Below are 27,098 nucleotides of genomic sequence, written 5' to 3'. Positions count from 1 at the left end.
GTGTGTGTGTGTGTGAGAGAGAGAGAGAGAGAGAGAGAGAGAGAGAGAGAGAGAGAGAGAGAGAGAGAATGGGAGGGTGAGAGAGGCTGGCTCCTAGAGAAGAGGAGGAGAGCAGAGGGAGAGGGGGAGCAAGCTAGCGCTCCAAGCATGAGGACGGGCTGCTCCCGGCTCAGTTAATCTGGCTGTCAGTCGGTGTTAAGGCTGCAGTTTAACTGCTTGGCTCCCCTTCCAAGAGAAACAAGAGAAACCTCACAGAAGGAAGGGAGGAAGGAAAGAAGCAAGCAAGGAACTGCAGGAGGAAAAGAGCCGGCAGAGCAGCAAGAAGAATCAAAGGAAGGGGAGGGAAGACCAAATCTATGGTTGGACCAAGGCTTCTTTTTCGCCAATGTAAAAAGGAATATGCCGTACATCTTTGCCTTTTTCTGCACCGGTTTTCTAGGTGCGGTTGTGGGTGCCAATTTCCCCAACAATATCCAGATAGGTGAGTGAGGGGGGGTAGCTGGGGAGGGACTTTGGGGATCTGGCTAGGGATTTTTTGTTTTTTGAGGGGAGATTTCTGAACCCATTCTCAGTCAGAGCTGTTGTGCTTGGCAGCATGGCAATCGGAAAAACCAGGCTAGGAGGGAGGAAGACTTGGGTCGCCAGTGGGGAGAAAGGGGTCTCCTCCTTACCGATGCAGCAATGCAGCGAGGGGCACAAGGGAAGTGTTCTATCTCGCGTGTGTGTGCACACACACAGGTGCACATACACCGCGCACCCCGAGCATGAGTGCCTGAAATGGAGGAGCCTCCGTTCCGGAGAGGGAAGAATATAATCAGACTGTGCTTCCAACAGGGTTCCGAGTGTTTAAAGGAGTTAACTCTTGCGAGGCGGATGGTGCCTGCTCATGTTGATTTATATAAATAAGCATGGTGGGTGTTCTGTGTGTGTGTGTGTGTGTGTGTGTGTGTGTTGTAATTATATATTAAATGTGCGTATATAGCCTGAGTGATGGGGATGAAGTGCTGTCTTGGCTGGGGGAGGGGAAAGAGACCCCTCACAGAGAAGGAGTGATGGGTACTAGGTTGTCTCTGTGGAGAAAAGTCCCAGGCCCCCACTCTGTGGCCAGAGCTCTATGGACCCCTATAGCTGTTTTCCTTCTGTCTTCTGCCATGCTAAGCTAAATCCCCCATTCCCTGATCCTGGAACTTCCTAGCCTGTCTGTTCTCTTGCCCTCGCCCTCGTGCCCCTTCCTCTTTAGTACTCAGTCCGCAGACACTGACACCAGTGCTCTAAGCACACATATGCACAGGCTCTTTCCTCTACCCCCACCCGGGCCCCCAGCAGTGGTCCCCATGCCTGGGTTCCACCCTCTCAACCTGCAGGTGGGTTTCAACACACTGCATGCTTTTCCTTCCCCCATTTCCCTTCATCTGATGGCTGTACATGTGTTTAGGGGGAGCTGACAGATATTGCCATTCCCACAACCATGGGGGAAAAACAGACTAATGAAGCAACAGCACCAGTTACAGGGCTTGGGGTCAGGGTGACCAGCAGCTCAGCATCCTTGTGATAGAGCATCAGCCAAGCTGCTGTGCTTTGAGACATGTTGGCTGACTGGCTTTCCGTGTCCTCCCCGCACCAGGGGCTGGCTTACTACAGAGAGTTCCATCTCGGCAGTTGCTTTTTGTGAGACTGTTTGTATTTCGGGGTGGGGGTAATCGTACTGTGGGGAGGGGGGATCTAGTAGGCCCACACGTGTTGCTAATGGCCTCTTTGGGCCTCTCCAGCTTCCTGACTCCTGGTCCTGTTGGGGTGACGATGGAGTTACTTGCTTTGTTTCCTGACACCTGTTAAGCTGTATTCTGAAGTGTGTACATGTGTGCATGAGCTCCTGCCTTACAGGCAAACTTGCTGCCTCCGGGAGACACTTCCCTTTCGGCCCAGTCTGTAGCTGCTCCCTCCCACCTCCCACCTCCCACTGCTTACTTCCATTCACTGGAAAGAGTAGAAAGCCAGGACCAGAGGAGTGTGGGGTGTGGTCACCTGGGAGGAGAGAGAGGAGCATCCCCAGCAAGGGTGATTTTTTTTGTAGTTTTTTTCTAGTTTGTTTTTGTTCTTTAAAATAGGGGTGTGAGTGTGTGTCCAAGTCACTTGTGCCGGCCTATGGCCTTTCTCGTATCTGTTCTAACCTACTGTCTGTACTTTGCCAATTGTAATCTCTCGTCCAGGAAGCTGTGGACTGGCTTCTGCAGGTGTGTGTCTACACCATCATCGTGGTGTAAGAGCTTGGGGTGTTTATGTGGGCACACCCACATTTGCCCACACTTCCCTGAAGCTATTTCATGCTCGGTCTCAGTAATTGTTGCTCTTTTCAAACACAAGGGAGACACTTCAACCAGTAGAACAAATGCTGAAATTATCACCCCCATTAGGCTGTCTTCAGCCCTCCCTTCGTGATCTCTAACACAAGCCTCCAGCTCCGTAGTTGGTTCTTAAAGCCAATCAGGTATCCACTGCATAGGAAGTTATCAGACCATTACTGGAACTGTGAATTCTTGGCCAATCAGAGATAAACTTCTGTGTACACATATGTTGGAGTCCAGCTCCCAGAAATAACTGGTTTTAATTTACAGGAATGTATTTCAATTTGTTTGCACATCCATAGTGTTACCAAGGAAAGCCCTGTGCCCTTGTGTCTTGGAACAAAAACCCTGGCAGGTACCTTCCCTGTACTGTTTACTGGAAGAAGATGTTAGCACATCTCGACACTTTTAAGACCCCCACATCTGGCACAATGGCAACCCCTTATGTAACCAGACATTCCTAGGTCTCTGGGAACATGAGCAATGAAAGGCAAAAGCCCCGAGTTCTCAGAGAAGATAAACAATTAGCTTTGAAGGCCACAGACTCGTATCACTGCATGCAGATCTGGCCGTCTCAGAGCAAATAATTAGAGTGGTGGTCTCAGGTGGTCCCAGGCCTGGATTTCTGTCACTTTGCAATGCCTCTGTGAATAAGAAATTGGATCCAAGTAAGAAGAGATAAGTGCAGGGAAGGGGTGTGTGTGTAAACACAGGCTCATGAAAATCTGGCAGAAATGAGAAAGGAAAAAGTAAAATTCTATAGGTGTCCTGTGTTTTCTGCTGTTTGCTGAGCCAAGGGCTGCACAGTTAAACATTGGGGCAGAGTGATGGGTGTTAGGGGTCCTGTCATAGAAGCTTATCCATAGAGTTTAAACTTCAGCATCTGGTTGAGTCTGTCTGGATTTCTTACGAGGGAGGGCTATGACCATAGCTCTGGCTTTGCACAGGAGAGGTCTGGGTCCTCTGGAATGGGTCTCTATCCCACACTTACTACATTGCCTTTTTCTTTCTTTACAGGGGGATTATTTCCAAACCAACAATCGCAGGAACATGCAGCTTTTAGGTTCGCTTTGTCCCAACTCACAGAGCCCCCCAAGCTGCTTCCCCAGATCGATATTGTGAACATCAGTGACAGCTTCGAGATGACTTACCGATGTAAGTAATGGCTGCTATTTCTGCCCTGCCTTTCTGCTCTAGACCCGTTGACGGGAGGGCCCGTGGGTAGGTGGTGTTGTTGTTGCAAAAATGACTCCAGTCCTCATTTGTCTTCGTGAGAGAAGGCACTTCAAGGGAAATTTCCAGAGCCTTTGAAGTGGTTCCCGCAGTCTATATTTTGACCCTGCTGCACTTTGTGGAATGGGTGTTTTTCACCATCAGTGAGTTTCTCAATGCCAGTCTGGTAGAGGGCCTCAGGTTGACTGCATCTGGCTTACTCCTCTGGGGCCCCTCTATCAAGGAGTTTCGCAAATAGGCAGCTGCTGAGAGATGGGGAAGGAACGGCTCTGACTTGAAGACAATGGGGTTAAAAAAAGGCCTCAGCCATTTCCTGCCCACCTGTCAGGAGAACAAAAGTGTGCCCATGTTTGATGAGCACAGGTGGATGCCAAGAGTGTTCTCTTTGGGCAAAGTGGGGAATGGTTTATGAGATGTGCTGACTAGGTGATTGCCAAAGATGATTGCCAAAGAGGTGTGAAGCAGCTGCGTGATTGAGACAGGTTGTGGGTTAAGAGGAAAAGGATCTGAGAGTCTACAGAGTTTTAGTCATGACCTTGGGACATGAAACAGAACACAGGTCCTCCACAGAACGACAAGGGGGAGCTACAGCAGGGACATCTGGGACAACAGCATTGTAAAATGTGTTGAGCAAATGCCACCGACACAGGAACCTAACAAGTAAATCTGGATGTGAGGGGGATGGTGCATGGTTGTCACTCTGTGTCAGATGAAGGCCTAAAAAATTAAACAGCAGAGACATTGTCCCTCTGGGGACTAGGCTCCAGTGGAAATGTGTGGTAAGAAAGTACAAGCTTCTTGAATGAGGAATCATTGCAGAGCCCAGACTGGACTGAGTGGGCACCATGGGTTTTGTGAGCCACCGGCACCGTTGGCTTCCTGACCACTGCTGAGCCGCAGATGGTGGAAGGCATGGATGGGTCTTTTATCTCTCCCCCACATTCCCTTATGGAGGCCTCTTAGTGGTTGCTGCTGGTGAGACTTTGAAGTCTCCATATAAGAAGAATTCAGGATTTCCTCTGCCTCTAAGATTGCACACAGGATAATGCTAATATGAACTCGAGGAATTGTGATTTACCAGAGGGTTTTGGTAAATGCATCATGGGCATGGGTGGCGGTATTCGTTGTCATCCCGTGATTGCTGGTTACAGACCTGTGGAGCTAGCTACTCTGGTGGACTGTCTGTTTTAAACCTTGATGGGGCTTTGCAGAGACTGTTGTCATCCTCTCTGAGACAGGAGCCAGAGGTGGGGCAGCTTTGGAACCTTCACAAGGTCAGTGGAGAAGTCAACAGTGGTCCTCTGACCCCCTTTTACCCTCAGGTCCACATTTCTGCTGAGTAGGATAAGCGGAGAGATCCACATGTCCTTAACAACAGCCTGAAGTGATAGAGTGTGTTTGGATTTGATGAGGCAGTGGCCTGATACAGCTTCTAAAGAGATCCTAAGCTTCTAAAGAGACCCAGTCCTAAGTTGAGGCTGTGACCTTGCACAGGAGTGGCCCTATGGATGATAAATGTAACGACTCTGTATTCTGGTAAAACTCGGCTAGAAGGTCTTCTCTGGTGTATTACTTATTGTATTAGTTGGTTGATCAGCTACCTGACGAGAAGCAGCTTGAAGTGGGAAGGCTTTATTTGGGCCCATAGACTGAAGTCACAATCCCTCATGATGGCGATGACTGTGTGGCAGGAGCCTAAGGCTGTTTGCTCACGTTTGAGTAGATCAGGAAGCAGAGAAATGGGGGATGTTAGGGTTCTAGTGGTTTTCTCTTTCTCCATTTTTATCTAGCCTACTACTCAGGCCATGGATAGCGCTTCCTGTTTTCAGGGTGGGTCTTCCCCACTCAGTTAATGCTCCCAGACATTCCCAAAAGTGTGCCTCACTAATGCCCTAGGTAGTCTTGTTGTCAAAGCCAACCAGTCAACTTGTCAAAATCAACAATCACACTCATGATGTGGAAGAAAAATAACTAACGTCGAGTCTGTGAAAACATCCCAGAAAGGAACTGAGAACAGTGAAGAGCAAGTGTTTAGCTACTGCATAACCTCAGTTTCTTTTCTTACGGCTTAGAGAAAGTCTATGAGGGGAAGGTTTGAGTGGGGGCATCAGTGTGTCTATACCACCCAAACCTCTTGTTATGCTTAAGCAAGTGTGAAGATGCCTTTTGGGTCTGGAGAAATGGAACAGCAGTTAAGAGCATGAGCGATTCTAGCAGAGGACCCAAATTCAGTTCCCAGAACCTACATCTAGTGGCTCCCAAGCACCTGTAACTCCAGATGTAGGGGATCTGACACCTTCCTCTGGTCTTCATTGGTACCAGCACACAGTGCGTGTGCTGGGGGGATGTCTTTAGAGAAGAGGCCCCAAATTTGTTGTTTTTGTCATACTTCAAAGGGGCTCCCCTGCCCAACAAGGACAGGAGAATCAGTGTGCATCAATAGCCGGAACACATACTCTCAACTCACAGGGTTGAAAAGTCAAGACACTGAGTGTCAAGACAAGATAAGAAGGACACAAGGAGGAGGCAATGTTCGAAGGCAAGAGGTGGTGTTTCTTGTCTGTTATCTTCACAACCCGAGACCTGATCTTGCAGAAATCTGCTGGCTGGATATTGGGGAGGTCCAATCATGACACAGGCAAGGTTGCCCATTATGGGCAGTAGATCTGAGGTCTTGAACTTGAAGACTGCTATATACTAGCACACCGACTGGTACTCATTTCTGCTCTGTGTGTCTGGCTGTTCTTTCAGTGTTTCTTCAAGTTATAAACCAAGGTGGACATTGGAAATAGAGCAAGGATAAAACGTTGGTTCTTAATTAGATTATACCCCCAAAGGAGACAAAGGAAGGCTATCCAAGAAGCAAGAAAGCTATTTATGCTTAGACCTTCAGTTTCTGCTCTTTCGTTCCAAGACTAGAGGGAATGGGGGAGAGCTGGGGTAGCAGCGGCATCTTAGTTCCTGCCTGCTCTTTTCACAGGAGGCTATGAAACCTTTTGTGACTATGTTTGTGTGACCCATCATTATGGGAATCTGTACGTCTCTTCCAGTTTGAACAGAGTAAAAACAATCAAAACAAAGATTGTGGTTCTTGGCGGATTATGTTAATTCACCAGACACAGAAAACTAAGTAAAGCATGTTGTTCAGATTTAACTTTGTGTGTTTTCTGAAATATGAAGTAGCCATTACTTCAAACTAATGCCCCATTCAGTTTTGATTTCAGAAAATGAGCAAGTGTTTATTCTTTCGATTTGACCATTCGGTTTTGTTTTGGATGCATTTTGCTATTCGTTATCCCTCCACCAGAGGGTGGAGAGAGGAAAGGAGAGGAAATGTATAAGCCGTCCCTGCTAGAAGTTTCAGCAACAGGCAGTCTGAGGGGAGGATGCCGAAAACAGGGCATGGGATGCAGGAGAGACTGGCAGAAGCATCCTGTCTCCCACTGGCCAAAGGGAGAGTCTGATGTTTTTGTAAGGACATTCCTCACATGCTATTATTTGGGGGTGGTGAGTAGATCATCAGTCCAAACGTCTGGAAGTCTCCTAAGTCTACAAAGACAGGGTAGGAGCAGTTCTCTGTAAAGCACTGTTTACAGGCTGCTTATCCACCTGTCTTCATGTGTTAAGAGAGGATAAGGGAACATGTGACATGCTACATGGAACTCCAGTTAGTTAGTGCTCTAAGGAGCATGATTACAATCCCATATTAGCCTTTCATGTATTCCTTTATTCGTTATTCCATTCATTCTTCTCTCTTTCTTTCTCTCTCTCTTTCTCTCTCTCTCTCTCTCTCTCTCTCTCTCACACACACACACACACACACACACACACACACACACACATAATTCCTACTTCAACTCAAGCCCTATGCCAGTTGTAGGGACTATAAGGACCAAGAAACAAAAACCAGAAAACAAAGACCCAGCTTTTTGTATCCTGAGGTTCAGTCAAAAGGTGTCTGGACCTCGGTGCACACAGCATCCACCCGAGGGCTGGTTTAAAGCAAGGCTCAGAATGGCTTCTCTTCTTCCAGAGCCAGAATATTCGAGAGCAGACCCAGAAGACTATGCTACTTAGTATGGGCAGCACAGCTTAAGCAAGTCTTTTATCTAAAATGTCTTCCATTTCTTCAGTAAGCATTTCTGAGCCCTTAACCAAACCCAGGCATCACGTTAAGTACCAGAAATGCAGACAAAGCTAAGACACGTTCTCTGCCCTGGAGGACTTTATCCCCAGCGAGGCGCACTGTCCTGTAAGAGAAAATTAAAATGTAATGCTGTACGTGCCTTAGCAGAGATTTCTAAGGAATGTTAGAGGAACAGGGAGGCCTGGGGTTGGCCTCTCAGAGAGTGTGGAGGAGGAGGAGGGAGGACAGGAAGGACAGAGGGTGGCACTTTCTGGGCCGAGAAAATAGTGGGTGTGGAGGGAAAGAACACATTAGCGAACTTCCCCTCCCAGGTCTCTAGTAGCTCTCCAGGTGGGCTTCAACTCGACGTCAATCACATGCTGTGGAAGGGGTCAACATGACCAGCAGAGCCAAACAGACTGCCGTGGGAAAGGGTGAAATATCATATTAAAATGTGGATGTCCTGTCATTTTAAAAGTGTAAAAGGCAGAGGAAGATCTGCACAAGACCGTCCTCCCTGAGGATTTATATGCAGCTAGGACAAGACATTGCTTTCAGTGGTGTAGCCACTGGCAAAGTGCCCAGGATCCTGCCAACAGCCCCTTACCCCATGGTCCTGTTAGCAACCCTTCGGAAACCCTTTGGAGTACCAAAGGTAAAAACAAAAATAAGAAAGCAGAAGAGGGGCCCGGTTGAGACATGGAAGGGAATTTATGTGAGTGGAGAAGATAGGAGAGAGGGCAAGGGGTCACTATGGTCCATATATAATACATATGTGTGTGAAATGTGCTGAGAACATAATTATAGATAATTAACATATATAATAAAATTTAGATTGTTTTATTGAAAGATGAAGCAGCATTAAACCCCAAGTCTATGCAGCCCAGAGCAATAGGAAAAGGATGGGGAGTGACTGTCCAGATGGGCCCCTTCCCCATCAGCCCAGTTCTCTCTCTTAACCCACTGGCTCCCGGAAACATGGCCTCTGCAAGCCTCACAGACCTCTCAAGCAACACTGCTCATGTGGAGAGTCAGCCACTGCTAGAATGTGAACTGGTCTCCCGAGAGGGCACGTCCCCGCACTCTGTGCTACCAAGTCCACATACAAACATCCCTAACATCAAGGAGCAAAGCCCAGGGCTCAGTCACACAGCAAAGATGACAATAAACTAAGTCACAGTCAGGAGGAGGACAACATCTCTGCCGCAGTAGGTCCTATTGTAGACCGGCTTGGGATTCCCAAGGCTGTTCTAACAAGGCTTAGGGTGCTGGCCACAGGCAGGGGCCTCTTAGCTGTTGTATAAGCTTCATGCGTTCCCTTCAAAGCCTCAAACTCACAGTCCACAGATTCACGCTGCTCAGCCTTCAGAATGCATTTCAGAAGGTAGACAAAAATCAGCCTTTCTATCTCCTTTTTAAAAATTAATGTGCAGAGCAATGCTGGGCGCACATTCCTACCCACCATCTATTATCCAGAACTGAGAATTAATCTGTTTTGTTTTTTAGTATAAAGCTGTCTATGTAAGGTTTCGCCAAGCTCTCTTTATGCCCTGTTGTTCATGCGCTGTTGTAATCAGATGATTTGCTGTGCACGAGCCAGCGCTCACACACTGATTTATTCCCGTTCGTGTCCAGGATTGTGCTATTCTAATGTCTACCATTCACCCTGTAAGAAACAGTAAAGGACACAAAAGATGTATAACACCTGCTCATTGCTCAAAATAAAAAAAAAAATCAGCCTTATTATAGAAATGAAGAAAGTGTGGCTGGGGATGGGGTGAGCAAAGGCTATTCCAGAGCAGCCTTGTCACTGACTCAGCCCAGAGGTTGACGTCGATATAACAATCCCACATTACAGATGCTGATACTGAAAATAATGGAGATTGTTTGCATGTTAGACAAAGAGCTCAAGTTAGTCTTTGAAGGCAATTTGTGGGGAGGGGGGTTTCAGAGACGATGACTTTTTCCTTTTTTGTTGCAAAGGTGAAAGAGCCCAGGGAACACATGTAATCGTGGAGGTGGAGTCTGATTCAGGATAAAATAACACAGACGTTGTGACTGTGGATAGTGGGACTTCAGATGAAGGGAGGCTTGAGTGGGCATTGGAAGGTGGACGAGATGTTAGTGATGGAGAGGAGAGGTGAGGAGATGTTTGGAGAGGATAAATTCGCAGCATCGGTATCCTTCATCTACCTTAACCACACTGCATGTGCCCATTTTCTGAGCTTGGAGAGGAGAGCTTTTGTCTTCTGCACTTCCTGAAGCTACAGGAAGGAACATAGATAGGGCTCCCGATAGGGCACCAATGACAGACCAGTATAATGCTGCCTCCCGAGTCTAGCTTAGTGAGCTACTGTGCACAGAATGGGGTTACTTGCAGGAGCACAGGACGCTCAGCGTCAGCTAAATCACCAAAAGGCCCATCCCAGAATTAAAGCTGCCTCCCTGGGGCTCCAGGCAGACCCTCTGCAAGCAGACTGACTCCTAGTAGAGTCTCCTCCAACAACTGCTTTCAGTTTTGCTAACCTTGGGAATGGCCTGCAGATATTTTCTTATCAACACTTTCCTGAAACTTCATTTACTGTCTTATGAGTGTCTCTTCTCCATCAAGAAAGGCCTGTCTCAATTCAGAGGAAATGACCACACCGCTCACACAACACACCCACACCGTGACCCTGGATGAGAGCAGATGTTAACAGTTCTCTGGTTGATATGACAACCTGCTTGGGCTCCTCCATCTTCATCATATTCTCACGAGAAGAGACATGGGTGTTGATGCTGGCATGTGGTTGGCTTTCGGCTCTCTTCCTGAACAGAGGCTATTGATAGACACCTCCTCCTCTGGGTAAATACTTCTACTGGGAGGAGGGAGATGACTGCTGTTTTCTCAGAGCCCGAGGGCAAAGTGGTTATATTAGCTGTTTGGGAAGCCAGGAACATCCATAGTTGCGTTCAAGTCACTCAAAGCGCCCATCACTGCCTTCCCTGCCGTCCGTGTCCCATCAGGCCCATTCCACACCATGCAGACAGCTGCGGGTATTCACACTCTTTCCAGCATGACCTCAAACTCCCTCTCACCTCAGCATTCTAAGCAGCTTCTGCAAATTGGTCAGAGTTCGCTCCAGAGATGAAATCCATTTGCCATTACAGAGCATTGCAATAGGAACCGGGGGAAAGAAAACATAACCAACATTGATTCTCCCCTAAGGGGCTCGGGGTCTTGAAGGGTAAATAGGCTTCAAGAAAGAGATAATAAAACGATACCTTGCGTGCACGCTCGCTCTTCTCCTCTCGTTCCCCTCCTCCCCTCCCTTGCTCCCCCCTCTTCGCATCTCCTTTCCTCTTTCTCATGCATGTTCATTAGAGAGAACGTTTTTCCGAACTTCCCTCTCATTGTAAGTAAACTTCCAGCTGGAGCCATTCAGGTTCTATAGAACAAGAGGATTCAAGCAGAAAGCAGAAAGGCAGGCGGGTTAACGACCTGCCTCAGGTGTGCCATGGGTGGCGCAATTGACAGGGATTGGATTTTCCAGATTCAGATGCGAAGATCTGGATCCAAACAACAGACTGTCTTCTTATTCTGGTAGTCTTGGAGCTGTCCAAGCACCCTCCCAGCATCCTTCTGCCTTGTGTGGTCGTGCATACAAGTGCACATGTATGTATACGTTGTACATGCACACGAAGGTCAAAGTTCAACTACTAGTGTTTTTCTCAGAAGCCGTCTACCTTAAGTTTCTTGTGGTTCTTTCTGAGATAAGCCTCTTGGTGAAATCTGGGGCTCGTGGATTTTGCTAGGCTAGGCTTGCTGGTTAGAGAGCTCAGGGATCCACCTGTCTCTGTCTCTCCAGGTTTGAAAATGTGCGCCATCACGCCTGGCTCTATATGGAAAGTGTGGATTGAGCTCAAATCTCCACGCTTGTAAGACAAGCACTTTATCATCTGAGCATCTCCTGGATGCCTAAGACTGGATGCTTATGCTGAGTGCATACAAAAAAACTTCAGAGATAGAAGTGCTTCCGGCCAGGGACAGTCCTTAAACCAACCAAGACTATAAGAGAAACTACACCCCACCCCAATATGAAATAGCCACATAAATATGGAACTGTTGACATGTTCATTTGGGGTCTAGACATATTTAAGGAGAGCGTATGGTTATGACAATCAGAAGAGAGCCCGTGTTCACGTATGTCCCAACTAGAACAACTGCAGATGATTCAAATAAAGTAATTGACTCCGTGAATGTGATAAAGGGGCCAGGTCTCTAGGAAAGCTTATAACACATAGGAGCCAACTCTAGGCGGGGTCGTGCCAGGGTGCCTGAGAGGAGAACAGAAGCTTGTGGTGGTATACCAGCAAAGACGAGTGGAAGAGTCGAGTTGTGTTCTAGGCAGAGGCCTGCTGGAGAGACACAGGGATGTGTGTGGCTGGAGCCAGGTTGTTCTACACATTCTAAGCCACAGAAAGACACCTGAGAATTTTAAGTAATGAAGAACTTCTTCAGACTTGGACTTTCTCAATGGGGGTCAGACAATGGTCCCGATCTCCCCGTCCCTAAAGTGAAGGGCCGTGAGTAGGGAGGAGGTGGTGTGTTGCCACACAGCAGCCTGAAGACTTTGGGCTGGAGCATAATGGCCTCTGCTCCATCGCTCCTATATCCAATATAGGGTGAAGGCAGGCAGGAAATGGCAAGAGACGCTGGGAGGAAGGGGAGGCTGATGGTATGTGAATGAGTGGATGTAATATGTGGCTTTGTGAGCCCATAGGGAAGTATCTGTGGAAGTTTCTGGCTGATCCTGGCAGGCCATGAAATTCTGGAGACCCTGTGCACTGCAGGGAATCATGCAGCTCTATTATGGAAGTCATGCTAAGAGTTGGATATGAAGACAGTTGTATATGGAGTCCAGTCTGTCCATATTGGGTGGTGTTGCTTCTCAATTTCCCGATTCCTTCCCTTGAACCTATACACTGCCCCTCCTGTATGTACTCCCTGCTTAAAAGCCTCTCTTTCAGGTAATGCTGCATATTCCATAATCTCAGCAGTTGTTAGACTGAGGCAGGTGGATAGCCATGAGTTTGAGGCTATATCTGCCACATGGTGAGTTAGAAGTCAACCTGGGATATCTAGAAAAATCCTGTGAAAAGGGCAAAGGAGAAGGAGAGGAAGGAAAGAAAAGAGAGGCAGTAGAGGAAGGAAGGAGTAAACTAGAGAGAAAAAGGAAGGAGGGAGAGAAGCAAGGGGAAGGGAAGGAGAGAAAGAAGAAAATCTGTCCTGTCAGCTCCCGCTCTGTTCCCTCGCCTGAGCCTTCTTTGCTTTCTTGATCCACTCTCTCCTCTGCACCTCAGTTCCAAGTACTTCCATTGCCGGCCGGAGTCAAGCATTCCACATCCTTCAGGTGCCGATATCAGTCTTCTCTGCTCGCTGGGAGCAAATGGCTTGAGGTCCACGACCTTGGCTTCTTCAGTGGCTCATTATCATCACCACAGAGTACTGTGCTGCAGTGCTAACCTCAAGGATGAATGGGTGATGTGCCAGCAATGGCGGTGTGGAGAGCAAGGCCGCCTGTGGCTGTGGAGCTGGGGGACACCCTGATTCTGTTGAGTTCAGAGGGTTCTGGGGAGGCTGTTTTCAAAATCCCCATGTGGTTGTGATGTGTGGCTGAAAGGCAACAGGGTGAAAGTCAGTCGCTCTGGGTAAGGCATCAGGCATCTTTGTCTTGTTTTAATGTGTGTTATGTATGTCTGTGCACGAATAAATGCTTGTGTGTATATGTGTGAGTGTGAGTTGAGTGTGTGTGTGTGCTCAGGTGCACACACATGTATGCCCATCAGCAGAGGGGAGAGGAGGATGTGGGAAATCCTTCTCCATCAGTCTCCATCTTGTTCCTTTGAGACTGGGTCTCTCACCGAATCTTAAACTAAGCTGATGGTCAGCAAACTCCTGCTATCTGCCTGTGTGTGTGTCTCCCACAGCACAAGAGTTACAGGCTCATGCGTGGCCATGCCAAGTGGCCACTGGGTTCTAAACTCAGGTCATAATTGGGCAGCAAGCCCTCTTACCTACTGAAAGCTCTGTCTTTTTAAGTAAAAGTATCACTAAAGCCTGGCTTCTTCTTTGCAGAGGTGTGAGCCTTTGTACATGTTGATGCTCCATGATTTCATTTAAAAGATTGTGGAGATAACACAGACCACACACAGTTATCATGGAGGCGAGGAACTACATGACAAAGGGATCCCACTCCAGAGCCACAAGGGAGATTTCCCTTCTTCTGAGATAAGAAGACAGTTCTCAGCTGGGGTGCAGTGGTCTGAGTATTTCCAGTTTGTTTTCTAGACATCTGTGCCCTGGGTGGGTTCTCCTTATCCTGTGATCTGCCTGCAGCTTCTTTCCAAGGCATGGTGGCAGCCCTCTTTGCCTGCCTCAGTGCGTGTTGTTTGGTCTCATGGCCCCGTGCATTTGAGCAGTTTGCTGTACTTTCTGCTAGCTTGGGTAAGGGATACCAGGTGCCCAGGTTACTAGATATTTCTTTCCAACATCCGTAGCCCTCTCGGTGCTCTTTGGTATGTCCTAGCCAGTCATCCTCAAAGCACAGAAAAGCCCAAGGTCACTGGAGGTCCAGGACTCAGGGCTTGAAGGAAAATACCAATATGAATGAGATAGGTTGGGGTTAATGAAATCATCACCCAATGGCTGGGCACCTTTTAGGATCTTCATCAAGTAGAAGTTTTAGGATGAAAGAGATTCTCTGAGACTATCTTTTATTTTATATACTTCAAGTCCGGCATTTTACAAAACATCATGGGAACAGAAATACAAAACAAAATTAAATTTTGTGTAATTATAATACAAAAGATACATTTCCCATCTTTTTTTGTGAACATTTCAACTAAGACTTGGTAGGTGTATTTATATGTCTTTATAGCATGATTTTTGTACTTATTGTAGTAGTCAGGCTACTTCTGCTACACACTCATTCTTAACGGCTTCCCAAAAGATCCTGTACATCCAGAATCTGCCTTGCATACACAGCCTCCTTTTGTTGGGTGTCAAATTCATAACCTTTTTGTCTTCTTAAGAACATGTGATGATTGTTTTAAAAGCCTTTTAAAGAAATAAATCCTTCTTAAATGGAGAGGATTTTTGCTTTATTTTATTTAGCACTTTAAAATTACATTTATTTCTTTTCCTTGTGTAAGTGCATTTCACATGTGTGAAAGTCAGAGGTCACCTTGAAGGAACTGGTTATTTCCTTCCCCTTTGTGGGTCCTGGGGATCAAACTCAGGTAGTTAGACTTGGCAGCAGGCACCTTTGACTTCTGAGCCATCTCACAAGCCTTATTTTAAAAACTTTTGACCCGATTCTGTGAGTGACAAGACCAACAGAACCATTTGCATTGAGCATAAATGCAATAATTAGTATAGCAGGATTCTGATAACTTGGCTGCTGGAGCCAACAAGCACTTGCAGAATGAACTTCCATGTCTAGCTATTTTTCAGATGTACAGTATGGGGTGCTGAAGGCAGAGTCTCCGGGTCATTAGAGCAAGCCAGTGCCATTACTCATCTGAAAGGGCTTTGAAAAATCAGAAGTGCTAGGGAAAGGCAGGGTGATATAATTACTCAGGCTTCTTCTCCATTAACATAAACATACCGTGAATACAATGTGACTAATTAATCTTTAATGTCTTCCTGTGAGGGTGGTCATTATCTATGAATGGATCTTTTTTTTCAGGGTGGGAAAAAAATTGAAATCGCAAGGCTAAGTTTATCCCAGGCACCAATATGTTTGCATTGCTAACTCGTCTCATGTGGTTCAGCCCATAAGAGTGGACATAAGAAAATCCTTGTTTGTAGGGATAAAGGCCAACCCTGTTTGTGCAGGGGACAGTCCAGGCTCCATGGTGACAAGTGCTAAAAAACCACTTATCTGAATAGTTTTTGTTTCCGTTTGTCTCTGGATTCAAGGAGTTGAATTGGCCTTAAGATGGAGCCAGGGCCTCTTAATCATTAGGCTAAGCTTTGTGGTCAAACACAGGTTGATTGGTAGACAGATACATATCAGCCCAACAACACTAGCACACCTCACTGGCCCTCAAAGTCCAGTAGAAGAGGAACTTCCCTTTCCCATCAGCAATACAAAATCCTGGTACTGGCGTCATTCATTGAACGCAAGCCTGGGCACATGCTCATTTCCAAATGAGTGAAGCAGCCAGGATGCTGATGTCTTGTGATTGCCCCAGCCGTGTTCAAATAATCATCCTTAGAGCTTGGAGGGTGAGAGTCAGCAAATGATCGCTGCCTTGAAGCAGCCTTGTTCATGGCCATGCCACCTTGAACACACAACCTCTAATCTGATCAGCCTGCCCTATAGATGTGGACACGGGAGAATAGTTACCCCAGAAGAAGCCAGTATGTTATCACTCCCGGAATGGAGGTCAGATGCTCAAGAGCAAAGCAAGACAGGCATTCTCCCACTGCACATCTCTGTAGAAGGGAAAATTCAGAGTGGAGGGAGTGTGACCATTGAAGACCATAGTCCATGTGCTGAACTGGAAGAGTCTCAAAAGAGAAGCAAGACAAGTTCACCAATCAAGGTGATCAGAAGGTTTTAAATTGATTATTATTCATTAGCTAGAGCCATGTGAGATTTTTGATAATGCCTTCCCAGCCAAGAGCAAACCTGTGCCCATAAAACAGTTGGAACAGCGCTGTCCATTTGCATGGACGTCCCTTGAGGCCACTCTCTGAAGTGTATTAAGTCTATGGAATCTGTCAATCTCCAGGCACTGTACACTCTCCCAGCGACAAGGCGGTCCCTGCTCAGCTCACTCAATCCACTGTGCACAAACACTTTCACAATCCCGGTTAGAATCTTGGCTGCAGATTTGCTAAGCCCACACCACCAGATGGTCCCATCTTCTAATTGGTTCCATCTCCTCTAGTTTTTGGCAGAAATGAAACTTTCCTGGGCCTGAAGAAGGGAAGCCAGGGAGAGCCAGGATCTCAAGGAGGAGGCTTTAACCCCGGGCTAAACAGACTGAGGTATTAAGTCGGTGCTTGTCTATAGGAAGAGTGGCATGGTTCTCTTTCATAGGAGGTCATGAATTGACAGCGTTCTGTCATTTTCCAGCATGGGATTGTCATGGCTGGAAGGAGATGCAGCTACAAAGACCAGCTGATCTAGTGCAGGATGTTCATGAGGTCATTAGCTTTTGCAAGCTTAGTGGTAGGTGGCATCGTTATTGTTAGGCAATTCTTTAACTCTCTCCTCCAGCTCTGTGATCGATTCCTATTGCATCAGCTCATATGACTTCCCCCTAGAAAGTTAACTATTCACAGACCTGTTTCAAGCAAGACCCAGGGGAGAGGCCTGGATAGCCTGCTAGTCCTGGGAGAAAGAGAAGCACAGCTGTCAATGGTGGCCAGACAAACTCATGCACTCAAGTCGCAATCAGAGGGATCCTATCCCAGTGACCTGTGAACCTGCCAGGGCTTCAGGAGGGACACATTGTTGCACATCATGTAAAATGTACTGCCTTGCTTTCCAATGATAACCCATTGAAAGAAGCAACCACCATGACTTGCCTGGTCCCAAAAGAAACACTGGAGGATGAGAGTTCTGGTCCTGGGTTCCCTAAACCAGGTATTCTAGCAAGGGAGGTAGATCATAAACACACTTAAATTTAAAAGAAAATATTTTCCTTTTATTTATATGTATGTGTGTGTGCATGTATGCCATGTGTGTTCAAATGGCCCTGAGATCAGAAGAGGGTATCATCATCACATTCTGAACAGTCCCATGTAAGTGCTAGGAACCTAACCCTAGATCCTCTGTAAAATCAGGACACTCAAGGATACAGAAGCCCTGAGCATTTAAGCAGAAGCCAGGATTCCTAAGCATTCTTTACAGAGAGGGCATGCAGCTGGCTACACTTCCTGTCTTAACTCCAGAAGATTATAGAGTGGTCGCTTATCAGAATAGTTGGAGGTACATGCGTGCATGCATATGTGCATGTGTGTGCATGTGCATACATTCATGCCTGTTTCGTTCTTCCACAGAAAAAGAACTACATTCTTCCAGATATCCCCTTCCAAGCATGAGATTGCAAAATGGATACTGGGTTTGAAATTTGTGTGAAGCAAATATTAGGTTGAGGAGCTTCACCTTCTCTCTGTGTCAAGTTCCATTTCTTAGTTGAAGTAGTTGATCAGAGATGAGCCTGAGCACACAAGACACAGCCTAGCATCCCTCATGGGTCCTGTGTTGCAGCCTCCTAGGTCACAAGAACATGACCTCCCCACTCACTGCCCTCTGCTGACTCTTACTCCAGACAAGAAGAGCCGGTTTAGGAGTGGACGGTACACTCATGGAAACTTACACAAGGATAAGGGTCCCCATGCCTCTAGAATCCAGGCAGGCCTTAAACTCGGGAAACTGCTTGACACAAGTTGTCCTTCCTAGCATTTCTTCTTTCCTCCAGGTTGACTCTCAGTGCATTTGAATGTGGTTTCTACCCTGACCAGTCTATTTGGGTTATGTGTACAGTTCTCATTAGCAAAGCTCAGTCTTCTATCTTTGTTCCTTGTAATCTGTGCTGCATGGTATTCTTCACACCCCTATCAGGGACACTTACTTTACAAGCCTGTGTCTGTTTTTCAGCCTCACTATTACTATTAGGATTTCTTGAAATAAAATAAAAAATAAAATAAAATAAAAATTCTGTTCTGCTTGCCTCACCAGAGTTTCCCCATTGTCCAACATGTGGTCCTCCGCATCTTGTGTCCAAAACAAGAACCTACATATTTAGATACAAAAGCAGAATGTGGCCTTGCCCTGCCCTGTCTACCCGTTATTACTGTGACATCATTCAGGCTCAGGAACAGCTCACAGCCTCCTCAGGTCTCTCAGCCCCGCACCCCCAAACATATCACATGTTGGTCTTGCAGTTCCTCTGACCGCTCAATGGCTTGGGCACCATTTCCCTTTCTTTTCTACTGCAGTTATAGCTTCTGCCTTCTGCCAGGGTTCTCCACACTGGAATCCACTGATGCACAGTGGGCAGACAGCTTCCTTTCTGCTGTTTTTAGTCTTGGACCTCCTCTATCTGGAGATGTTCACTGAAGCCTCCCCACCTTGCAAAATCAGCCCAGAATCCAGGCCTATTTCTACTACAGTCTTTCTCAGCCTACGTAAGACTTATAATTCCGATCATTCCATACTCCAGACAAGTGGGCTCCCGGTCTTGTCAAAGCACATCTCTGAACCTCCCATCATGTCGCTTCTCTTCCTGGTACTGCCTCCCCATCTAGAGTCCTTCCCGCACCCACTAATACTCCATACACATATTTAGTCCACCAGTATTGCCTGAACGTTAGCCTTTTCGCATCAGCCCTAAGAATACAGCAGCAAACACACCCAGCAAAACCCCCATGCTCTTAGGGTGGATGCTCTGCAGAACAAATAGAAACAACGAATTTAAGTACTTCTTCAATGCTGCAGACTCAGTCCATGGAGACACGGGCAGAGGAGCAGCTGCCAGTGGTTGGTTCTCGTGTTTGCCTCCGTCTCCATGTGGCTTGGGGCAGGAACATGAACTTCCCTGAGCCCAAAGACAGAGAGCAGGAAGAAATAGGAGCAAGTGAAGGGCATAGAAACAAACAAAACAGGTGGATATCATCCAAGAGAGATTTTTAGAAGGATGGTGGTCAGGGTTCTGGCTTCTCTCTTGGTTGCTGTGACAAATATCTGATAGAAACAGCTTAGCTCGTTGTTTGAGGTTACAGTCCACCATGCCTCAAGTCACAGCAGCAGGAGTGTGAGGTCACTGGTCACACTGCATCCTCAATCAGGAAGCAGAGAGAGAGAAATTAGTGCCAGCACTCAACAAGCCTTCTCCTTTTACCAGATCCACAGCCTATGGGAGGGCAATGCTCATAGTTAAGATGGGTCCTGCCACCTTAGTTGCTGAGAAAACCATCACCAACACACCCAGAGATTGTCTCGTTAGTGATTCTGAATCCTATCAACTTGAGAGTCAGATTAACCGTCACAGCCCTGTGATGGATGGAACCTTCTGTAACCCTGGGAGATATAATTCTGCATCATGCTATGACAGGAGCCCCTAACCATGAGAAGGAATTAAGCATTTGAAATCTAACTACTCCAATGAAAGCTTTAACATTACTCAAGCTTAGTAGTTCTAAGTAGCCACAGATGGACAGTAGTTATCATGGTAGACCATATAGACCTAATGTTCAGAATATTCCAGAAAGGAAAGAATCACCATGTATACAAGCTTGAAAACAAGAGCAAGCTTGCATAACCAAGGAACAAAAAGCCAAATGAGGTTGATGTAAAGACTGCTGGGCAAAGAGGAAGGCAGAGTTTTGTAATTTTGATAAGAATAATTTCAGGTTAATTCTAAATATGATACAGTTATTAATGGTAGTATAAGTATATGGTTTCACTTTAAGTCATCAAGCTTCCCTGTGGGAAACTGATACGGTGACATAAAAATGATGTGTGACAGCCAGTGTTGGCTGCGTGATGAATACTGCCAATGTCTCAGTTACTTAGAACCAAACTTAACATCACATTGTCAAATGCTTGAACCAATGGGGCCACGTGACACAGCCACATGACAAAGAGAATGGCTCCATAACTCTTGCAAAATGACCCAGAATGCCGTGGGGCAGCACAGGGAGACCAGTTCAGAAGCTCCAGGAATAATGGGTAGGAGGGGTGATGGTGGCATTTTGCACCAGAGAGTATCCGTCATCCTCTCCGATACTACCACTGTCCTGTAAGGCCATTTCTCATTCGTTCCGTAACACGTTATTTATTTTCCTTTTATTTCATCGCCCCCCTTATATGGGCTCTTATTGTCCCTTTTGACTTCCTACTTTCTGTACCCCTCAAAAGGCCAGAACTGACTGTGGATACCCTCAGTCCTCAGACAGGCCTGTACAGTCAAAGTGCCTAGGACAACAAGCCATAAATACCCCTAGGGTAGAATAATGGTTAAGAGTGGGGATTTTGGCTTCCCTAATTTTGGATCCCAGGTGATTTTTATAAGCGACTTAACCTCTCAAAGCCCTGGCTTCTCATTCTGTAAAGCAACAATAATGACACATTCCTCTTAGAGCTGTGTGGACTGAAGGAGATATAAACTTGGAAATGCTTAGCGTAAAACCCGGAGTACAGCAAGGACCAAGAAAACGGGAGCGATTATTGTTTGTTCAATTTAATTGCTTGTGATGACAAGCTCCTTTGGAGATGCCCTCCAGAGTCTTCATCAGAAAAAGCCAATGTTCTTATCGAAGTGGAGAGAGCATGGAGAGTAAAGGCGTCCAGGATGGGATCTGTAATTTAGTTAGAAAATATCTAGGCCCAGAGCCTCTTTGATGTGAAAATTACAGGGAAAAATAAACCACCAAAATAGAGCCACCCTGCTCTCTCTGGCTCCTGTCACCATCTGCCAGGTGGTGCTCTGCGGCTCTCTGGGTCTTCCTTGGAATCTGCTTCCTTAAAATAATAAAATAAAATTTAAATTTGGCCCTGCCTTTACCAAGGCACAACGAGGCAGAATATATCAGCTAAGAACATAGCTCGTGCTGCCAGGGAGATATATAGGGCAATGATAACTAGTTCCTTACAAAGGAGCTGATTCAAGAAAGTAGATTCTAGTATAAAGATTAGGAAGATGACATTGTGCTTCTAGTTGAATGGCATCTTGATCATCAGGATTGCATGAGTCCAGGGGTGATGTTATACAAAGGGACTGTCTGAAAGTATAGCTAGAAATGGGGACATGGGAGTGGATGACTCTTCAGTTGTCAGAGAGATGGAGCGGCTGAAGCCATGGCTCAGGACTTGAGTGCTGCCACCCTTAGGCGGTCCTGTGTTCAGTTCTCAGCATCCATCTGAGCAACTAACAGTTACATCCAACTCTAAGAGATCCCACACCTTCTTCTGACCTCTACAGGTACCTGCACACATGTGGAATACCCAAACACCAGTATTCTAGATAAACATAAATAAAAACATAAATGAAAAACAAAATAAAATTTTTAGGTGATCGAGAGTGAATTTGGTAAATTTAGAGATCTGTATGAATCTTTGTACACATCAAACCTTCTAGAAGATGGATTTGGGAGGAGTGGCTTGGCTTTGAGCTACAAAAGGTCAGGAGACCATACTTAAAAAGATAGAATCATCCAGTTCTATCAGGCCATATACCACCTTCTCTTCCTCAAACAAGGAGACTGGCTAGAGTCAATCATCTTTGGCCAGTCTAAAGTCACCTGCTGTCCAGTTGTGTCATCACATCCTCATGTCTACACCACAGATTCCAGAGAGCTCACAGCAATCAGGACACAGGGACTCGCCGGTGGGTGAGGGGTTGTAGTGAGGAGCTGCGGGCAGGCCTGCTTTTCATCCCGCTCGGATCCCACACGGCTAGCTTTACACACAAACTGTATTCATTTAAACACTGCCTGGCCCATTAGTTTCAGCCTCTTATTCACATCTTGACTAACCCATATCTAATAATCTGTGTAACATCACGAGTGGTGCCTTATCGGGAAAGATTCAGCATGTCTGACCTCGCGGCTGGCTCCATTGCCTCTCACCCAGAGAGGAGAGGCATGGCGATTTGACTGAGCCATCTATCTCACTTCCTTCTTCCTGTTCTGTCTACTCCACCCACCTAAGGGTGGGCCTATTAAATGGGCCAAGGCAGTTTCTTTATTAATGAATGAAATCAACACAAACAGAAGACTCTCCCACATCAAAGTGTTCCCATTAGCCGTCTGGGGTTCTGAAAAGTGAAGCCAGTGTGTGTGATGGGAGTGTGGGCTATGAGGGTTCGTAGTCTGGCCATCTGGCTGTGATGGATTGAATAAGGAGAGCCGCTTTGATGTAGGTTGTTGAGGACCAGTCAGTATCTTCCTGTGTCTTGATAATTTCTAAAAGGGAGAGGAGGAGATGGAGGGCTGGAGGGTGAACCTGGGAGAAGCTAGGAGGAGGAGTCGAGGTAGACCTTATCAAACTACACTGTATGTGTGCTAACTACTCAAATAATCAGTAAAATATTACATAAATAAAAAGGAAGAACATAGAGTTTCCGAACTCTATAGAGTTCTTGTTTTTACTGACCTCTATAAGTACCTCCAGAGACTCTTTGCCTGGCTCAGCTCCACCTTACCCACGGTTAAGTGAATCATTAAAAGTGCAGAGCAGCTTGCCTGCAGTCATGTGGGAACCAGGAGCAAGGTTGTCTGATTCTTTCCATGCCCTTCACCGTCATTTGGATCTAGTTTGCCACCCAGAGCAGGGACCCTCCAGACTCTGATGCTGGGCAGACACTTTCCCAGGTGCCATGCTTCTCTATCCTGCCTCTAAGAAGCAACAGTTCTGGGTAACCTAACTCTGATGTCTACCCAGGGAAGCCCCCAAATGGCTTCAGAATGAAGTGGGTAGAAAGCAAGTATTTTAAAGTTAATACACAGAGTTGTTTTTAAGAAATTAAAGAGCCAAGAGAAACCAAGAAGACACTGAGACACCATGGAAAGGTGACAAGCCTGGGAATTACTGAGATACCGTGAGAAGGTGACAAACCTGAGCCCAGAGCTTCGCCGCTTTGACCCTGGAGAGGCAAAGTTCACCCTGTACCAAGGCTTCACCTGGAGGAACTAAGTCAGTTCTTTCATATGTTATAAAGAACTTTGGGTGACCAAGGATGTGGCAAGTTCTTCTACAGGGGAGTTGATGGAGCTACCCAGGAGTGAAGGTTGGTCCTTATCCCAAATTTCTAAGCAGCAGCCATATTATCAAAGGATCTCATGGCTTGTTTGTGGCTCAAGAGCTCAAAGCAAGCACAGGGGAGTGACCAGGGCTCCATTTTCCTGACTCTGGGCATCTATTTCCTCACCAGAGTTGTTGTTGGTGTGCACCAGAATCTGAATGGTATCCACAATGATTTCTGGGTTTTTATGTCCTAAAACAGAGACTTGAACCAGGGACACAAAGACCATGGGGGGAAATGGAGACTGATAACCAAGATAACACTTCAGGGACTTCAGACAGGCAGAATGCTGAAGGCCAAGACATTGTGACCCTTTAGGTCACTTATAAAGGGCCGATCACATACATTTTTCCACTGGACAGGTTTCTTTTATCTGTTGGTTTGTTTGTTGGTTGGTTTTTGTTGTTTTGTTTAGTTTGAGCATGCTCTGTCCTTCAATGTAGTTCTTGATCAATGAGTGGAGAAGATCTAGTCCTTTCTCTCCTTTCTTTCTTGCTGGCTTCTTGTATATTGTCAATCTTGCTACCTGCCACTATGTGGCCCCTGGGATCCTGGTCCTCTGCCCAGCAGCCTTCTGATTCATGATACAAGGCATTTGGCATAGCTCATAGCAATCAACCATTGGGTCCATGCCTGTTCTCTCTAGCACCACTTGGCCAGCCACGTTTCTGGGCAAAAGCACCGACGCCTTGGGATGGTGCTATGAATACCATGCAGTTTCTCACTCCCCACCCCAGAGCTCATATGCTGAAGTCTACCCTCAACAGGATGGTATTTAGATATTGGGCTTTGGGGGATAGCTTGCTTTAGATGAGGTTCTACGGATGGGTTCCCTATCATGGAATTGGTGCCGTTATTATAGGAACCAAAGAGCTTACTTGCACTCATTCACTGGGTACCTGCTCAGAGAAAAGATTAAGTGTAGGGACTGAGGAGATAGATTAGTCTATAAAGTGTGTTCAATGCAAGCAAGAAGACCCAGATCTTGAGCTTCAAAATCCCCACAAAAATCCACAGCAGCCGACATTCATAATCTAAGCCCTGGAGTTGGAGAAAGTAAATCCCTAAAGTTTGCTAACCAGTGAATCTAGCCAGCCATTCTGTGAGCTCCAGGTCCAGTGAGAGACCCTGTCTCAAAATAAAATAGATGGAGAATACCAAGGATACCCAACATCAACCTCTGGTACGCACAAATGGACACACACTGACAGAAGGAAAAGTAAAGATGCAGAGATAGAGGAAAAAAGGAAGGGAAGGGAAGGAAAGAAAGAAAGGGAGGGAGGGAGAAAGGAAAGAAGGAAAAGAAATGTGCCTCCATCTTGAAACCAGGAAGAGAGCCTTGACCAAAACCCCACTGCTGTGTCCACATCCTAAACAGACCCTCAGACACCAAAGAGCTGCTTAAGCTGCCTGTTCTAAAGAACTTTGTTATGGAAACCTAATCTGATATGTACCACTGGCCATTCAGGCATCTATCTAGATGCAAATGCATAGATGTAGACAGTAAGCAGAAGACACCATTAACAGTGAAGGGCTGCCCTGGGAAAACTGGGGAGTCCTGCATACGAGACCTAAGATTCTGACAGTTCTGGCCCAGTGCCCAGTCTTCTCTTGCTTCTCTTCATCTCACTAAACCAAGAAAATATGCACATCTGTTACCCACAAATACCCTGAATTCCCCCGCCAACGCAGATCCCTGGGAAAACCTAGCAGAGGCAGAACAGAGGAGGAGGTGTGCCAGGCTCAGGCGTCTTCGAGGATGCGGGCTGGTTTTATGACACCCTCTACCTCGGTCTCTTCACTTGTCCAGAGTCGCTGAGCCATGGTATAACCCAGAGAAATCGCAGAGGCAGGACAAGGAGGCCCCAGCCTCTGTCTCCAATTAGTCTGCAGTGCCTTGCTGATCTTGTCTCTGCTTCCATGCCCCTCCACGACCCCAGCTCCTTTCACAGCCTGTGTTAGATGTGCATCCCTGCTGACCAAGGGCCATACAGAATAGTGATTATCAACCAGCACAAATCCTCCCTCCACCGGCATGGGATGAAAAATGGCTTGTAAGACACTGAGCAGGAAGGCCTTTCATGCCAAGTAAACACTGGCTGGGTTTTGCCTCAGCTCTGGATACATTTTACCCCAGAGCAGCCTGTTGTAGCTCACCTCCAGTCCGGAAAATTCCTACTCATGCTGGATGACGCAAATGAAAATCCAGTGAGCTTGGAAGGCCTTCGCACTGAGCACATAGCCAGTCCCACGCCCACTCTGGGCTAAACTGTGACTTTCCATGGTGACAGCTCATCACCCGTCATACTGGGGTGGGGGTTGTTTGTTTGTTTTTAAATATAGACCTTTCCTTACTTGTGCTGTTGAGGTCCCGTGCGGGAAGTCACCATCCAGGCTATCATCCGGCAGATCTCTATGCTTTTGGGGGCTCTCATTTCAGTTTGGCCTTCAACCATTTTGACTGGATTCTCTTATAAAGGAGGGGATCAGGGCTCAGTCTTATAGTCCTATACTCAAAACTTCTAGCACCATATTCTTTCCTCAAGGTGTGTGTGTGTGTGTGTGTGTGTGTGTGTGTGTGTGTGTGTGTGTGTATGAAGGTGTATCTGTGTGTCTGTGTGAATGTTTGTGTGTGAGTGTGTATATATATGTGTGTCTGTCTGTCTGTTTCAAGATTATTTCATTTTCACTTCTTATGAGTGTATGTGAGTGTCTGCCTCTTTGTGAACCATGTTCATGTTAGGTGTTTGCAGAGGTCAGAAGATGGCATCAGATCCCCTGGAACTAGAGTAGTTACAATTGGTGGTGAGCCACTCCGTGGGTTCTGGGACCCAAACACAGGTCCCCTGCAGGAGCATCCACTTCTCTTAACTACTGAGCCATCTCTCCATCCCCAGCTATGCCCTCTCTGCCCCATGTACACTGCATTTTGGACGGCGTGGAAAATCAATGGACCAATGCCTAGGTTTATTTCTGGGCTCTCATAGCATGTTTCATTGGTCAGCAAATCTGTTTTTAGGCCAGTGCTTCCATGTTTTCTGTGACTTTAGGATATCTTAAAATAAGAGAGAAAGATGATTCCAGTGTTCCTCTGTGCTTGGGGAGAGAGTGTGAATGTGTACATGGTTGCGTGTTTGTACATATGTGCATTCAGGTGTGTGTGTGCATGTGTGTGTGTGCGTGTGTGTACGTGTTGGCCATATGTTAATTTGGGTATCATCCACTATTCCTCTTCATCTTCTTTTTGAGACAGGGTTTCTCACTGAGCCAACTGGCTGTCTGGGTAGTGAGTTCCAAAGGTCATCCCTTGCCTCCCCAGGGCTCGGTTGCAGTTACATATCACCTACCTGCCTTCTTACTTGTCTGGGTGTCAAACTCAGATCCTTATGCTTGCCTGGCAAGCACTTTACCAAATGGGCCATCTCCCCAGCAACACTCCCCCTTCATTTTCTCAAGATTGCTTGTCTATTTGAGGTCTCTTATGTTCCCATACAAATTGGAAGATTGTTTTTTGTTTTGTCTTGTTTTCTATTTCTGTAAAGAATGACATTGGAATTTTTATATGTGTTGCATTTAACTGGAAAACAAAC

At 46.5% G+C, this 27,098-nt stretch overlaps 1 protein-coding gene across 6 annotated transcripts in view; it reads left to right on the top strand.

Moving 5' to 3' along the window:
- Positions 1 to 399: 399 nt before the first annotated feature.
- The window catches only part of Gria1 (glutamate ionotropic receptor AMPA type subunit 1), a 316,597-nt gene continuing 289,898 nt past the window's right edge, over positions 400 to 27,098 (top strand). For 4 of the 6 annotated variants that reach the window (XM_038326152.1, XM_038326151.1, XM_038326149.1 and 1 more), the window contains exons 1-2: positions 400 to 481; positions 3,363 to 3,500. In XM_038326152.1, the coding sequence (XP_038182080.1) occupies positions 400 to 481; positions 3,363 to 3,500 (220 nt within the window). Of the gene's footprint in view, positions 482 to 1,807; positions 1,854 to 3,362; positions 3,501 to 27,098 lie in introns of those variants that run through there. The other 2 variants (XM_038326153.1, XM_038326155.1) reach the window with 1 other exon arrangement.

The sequence above is a fragment of the Arvicola amphibius genome, chromosome 4 (genome assembly GCF_903992535.2).
Source record: "Arvicola amphibius chromosome 4, mArvAmp1.2, whole genome shotgun sequence".
Lineage (NCBI taxonomy): Eukaryota > Metazoa > Chordata > Mammalia > Rodentia > Cricetidae > Arvicola > Arvicola amphibius.
Note: the sequence above shows the minus strand (reverse complement) of the source record. Positions and strands in the feature narration are given on the sequence as shown.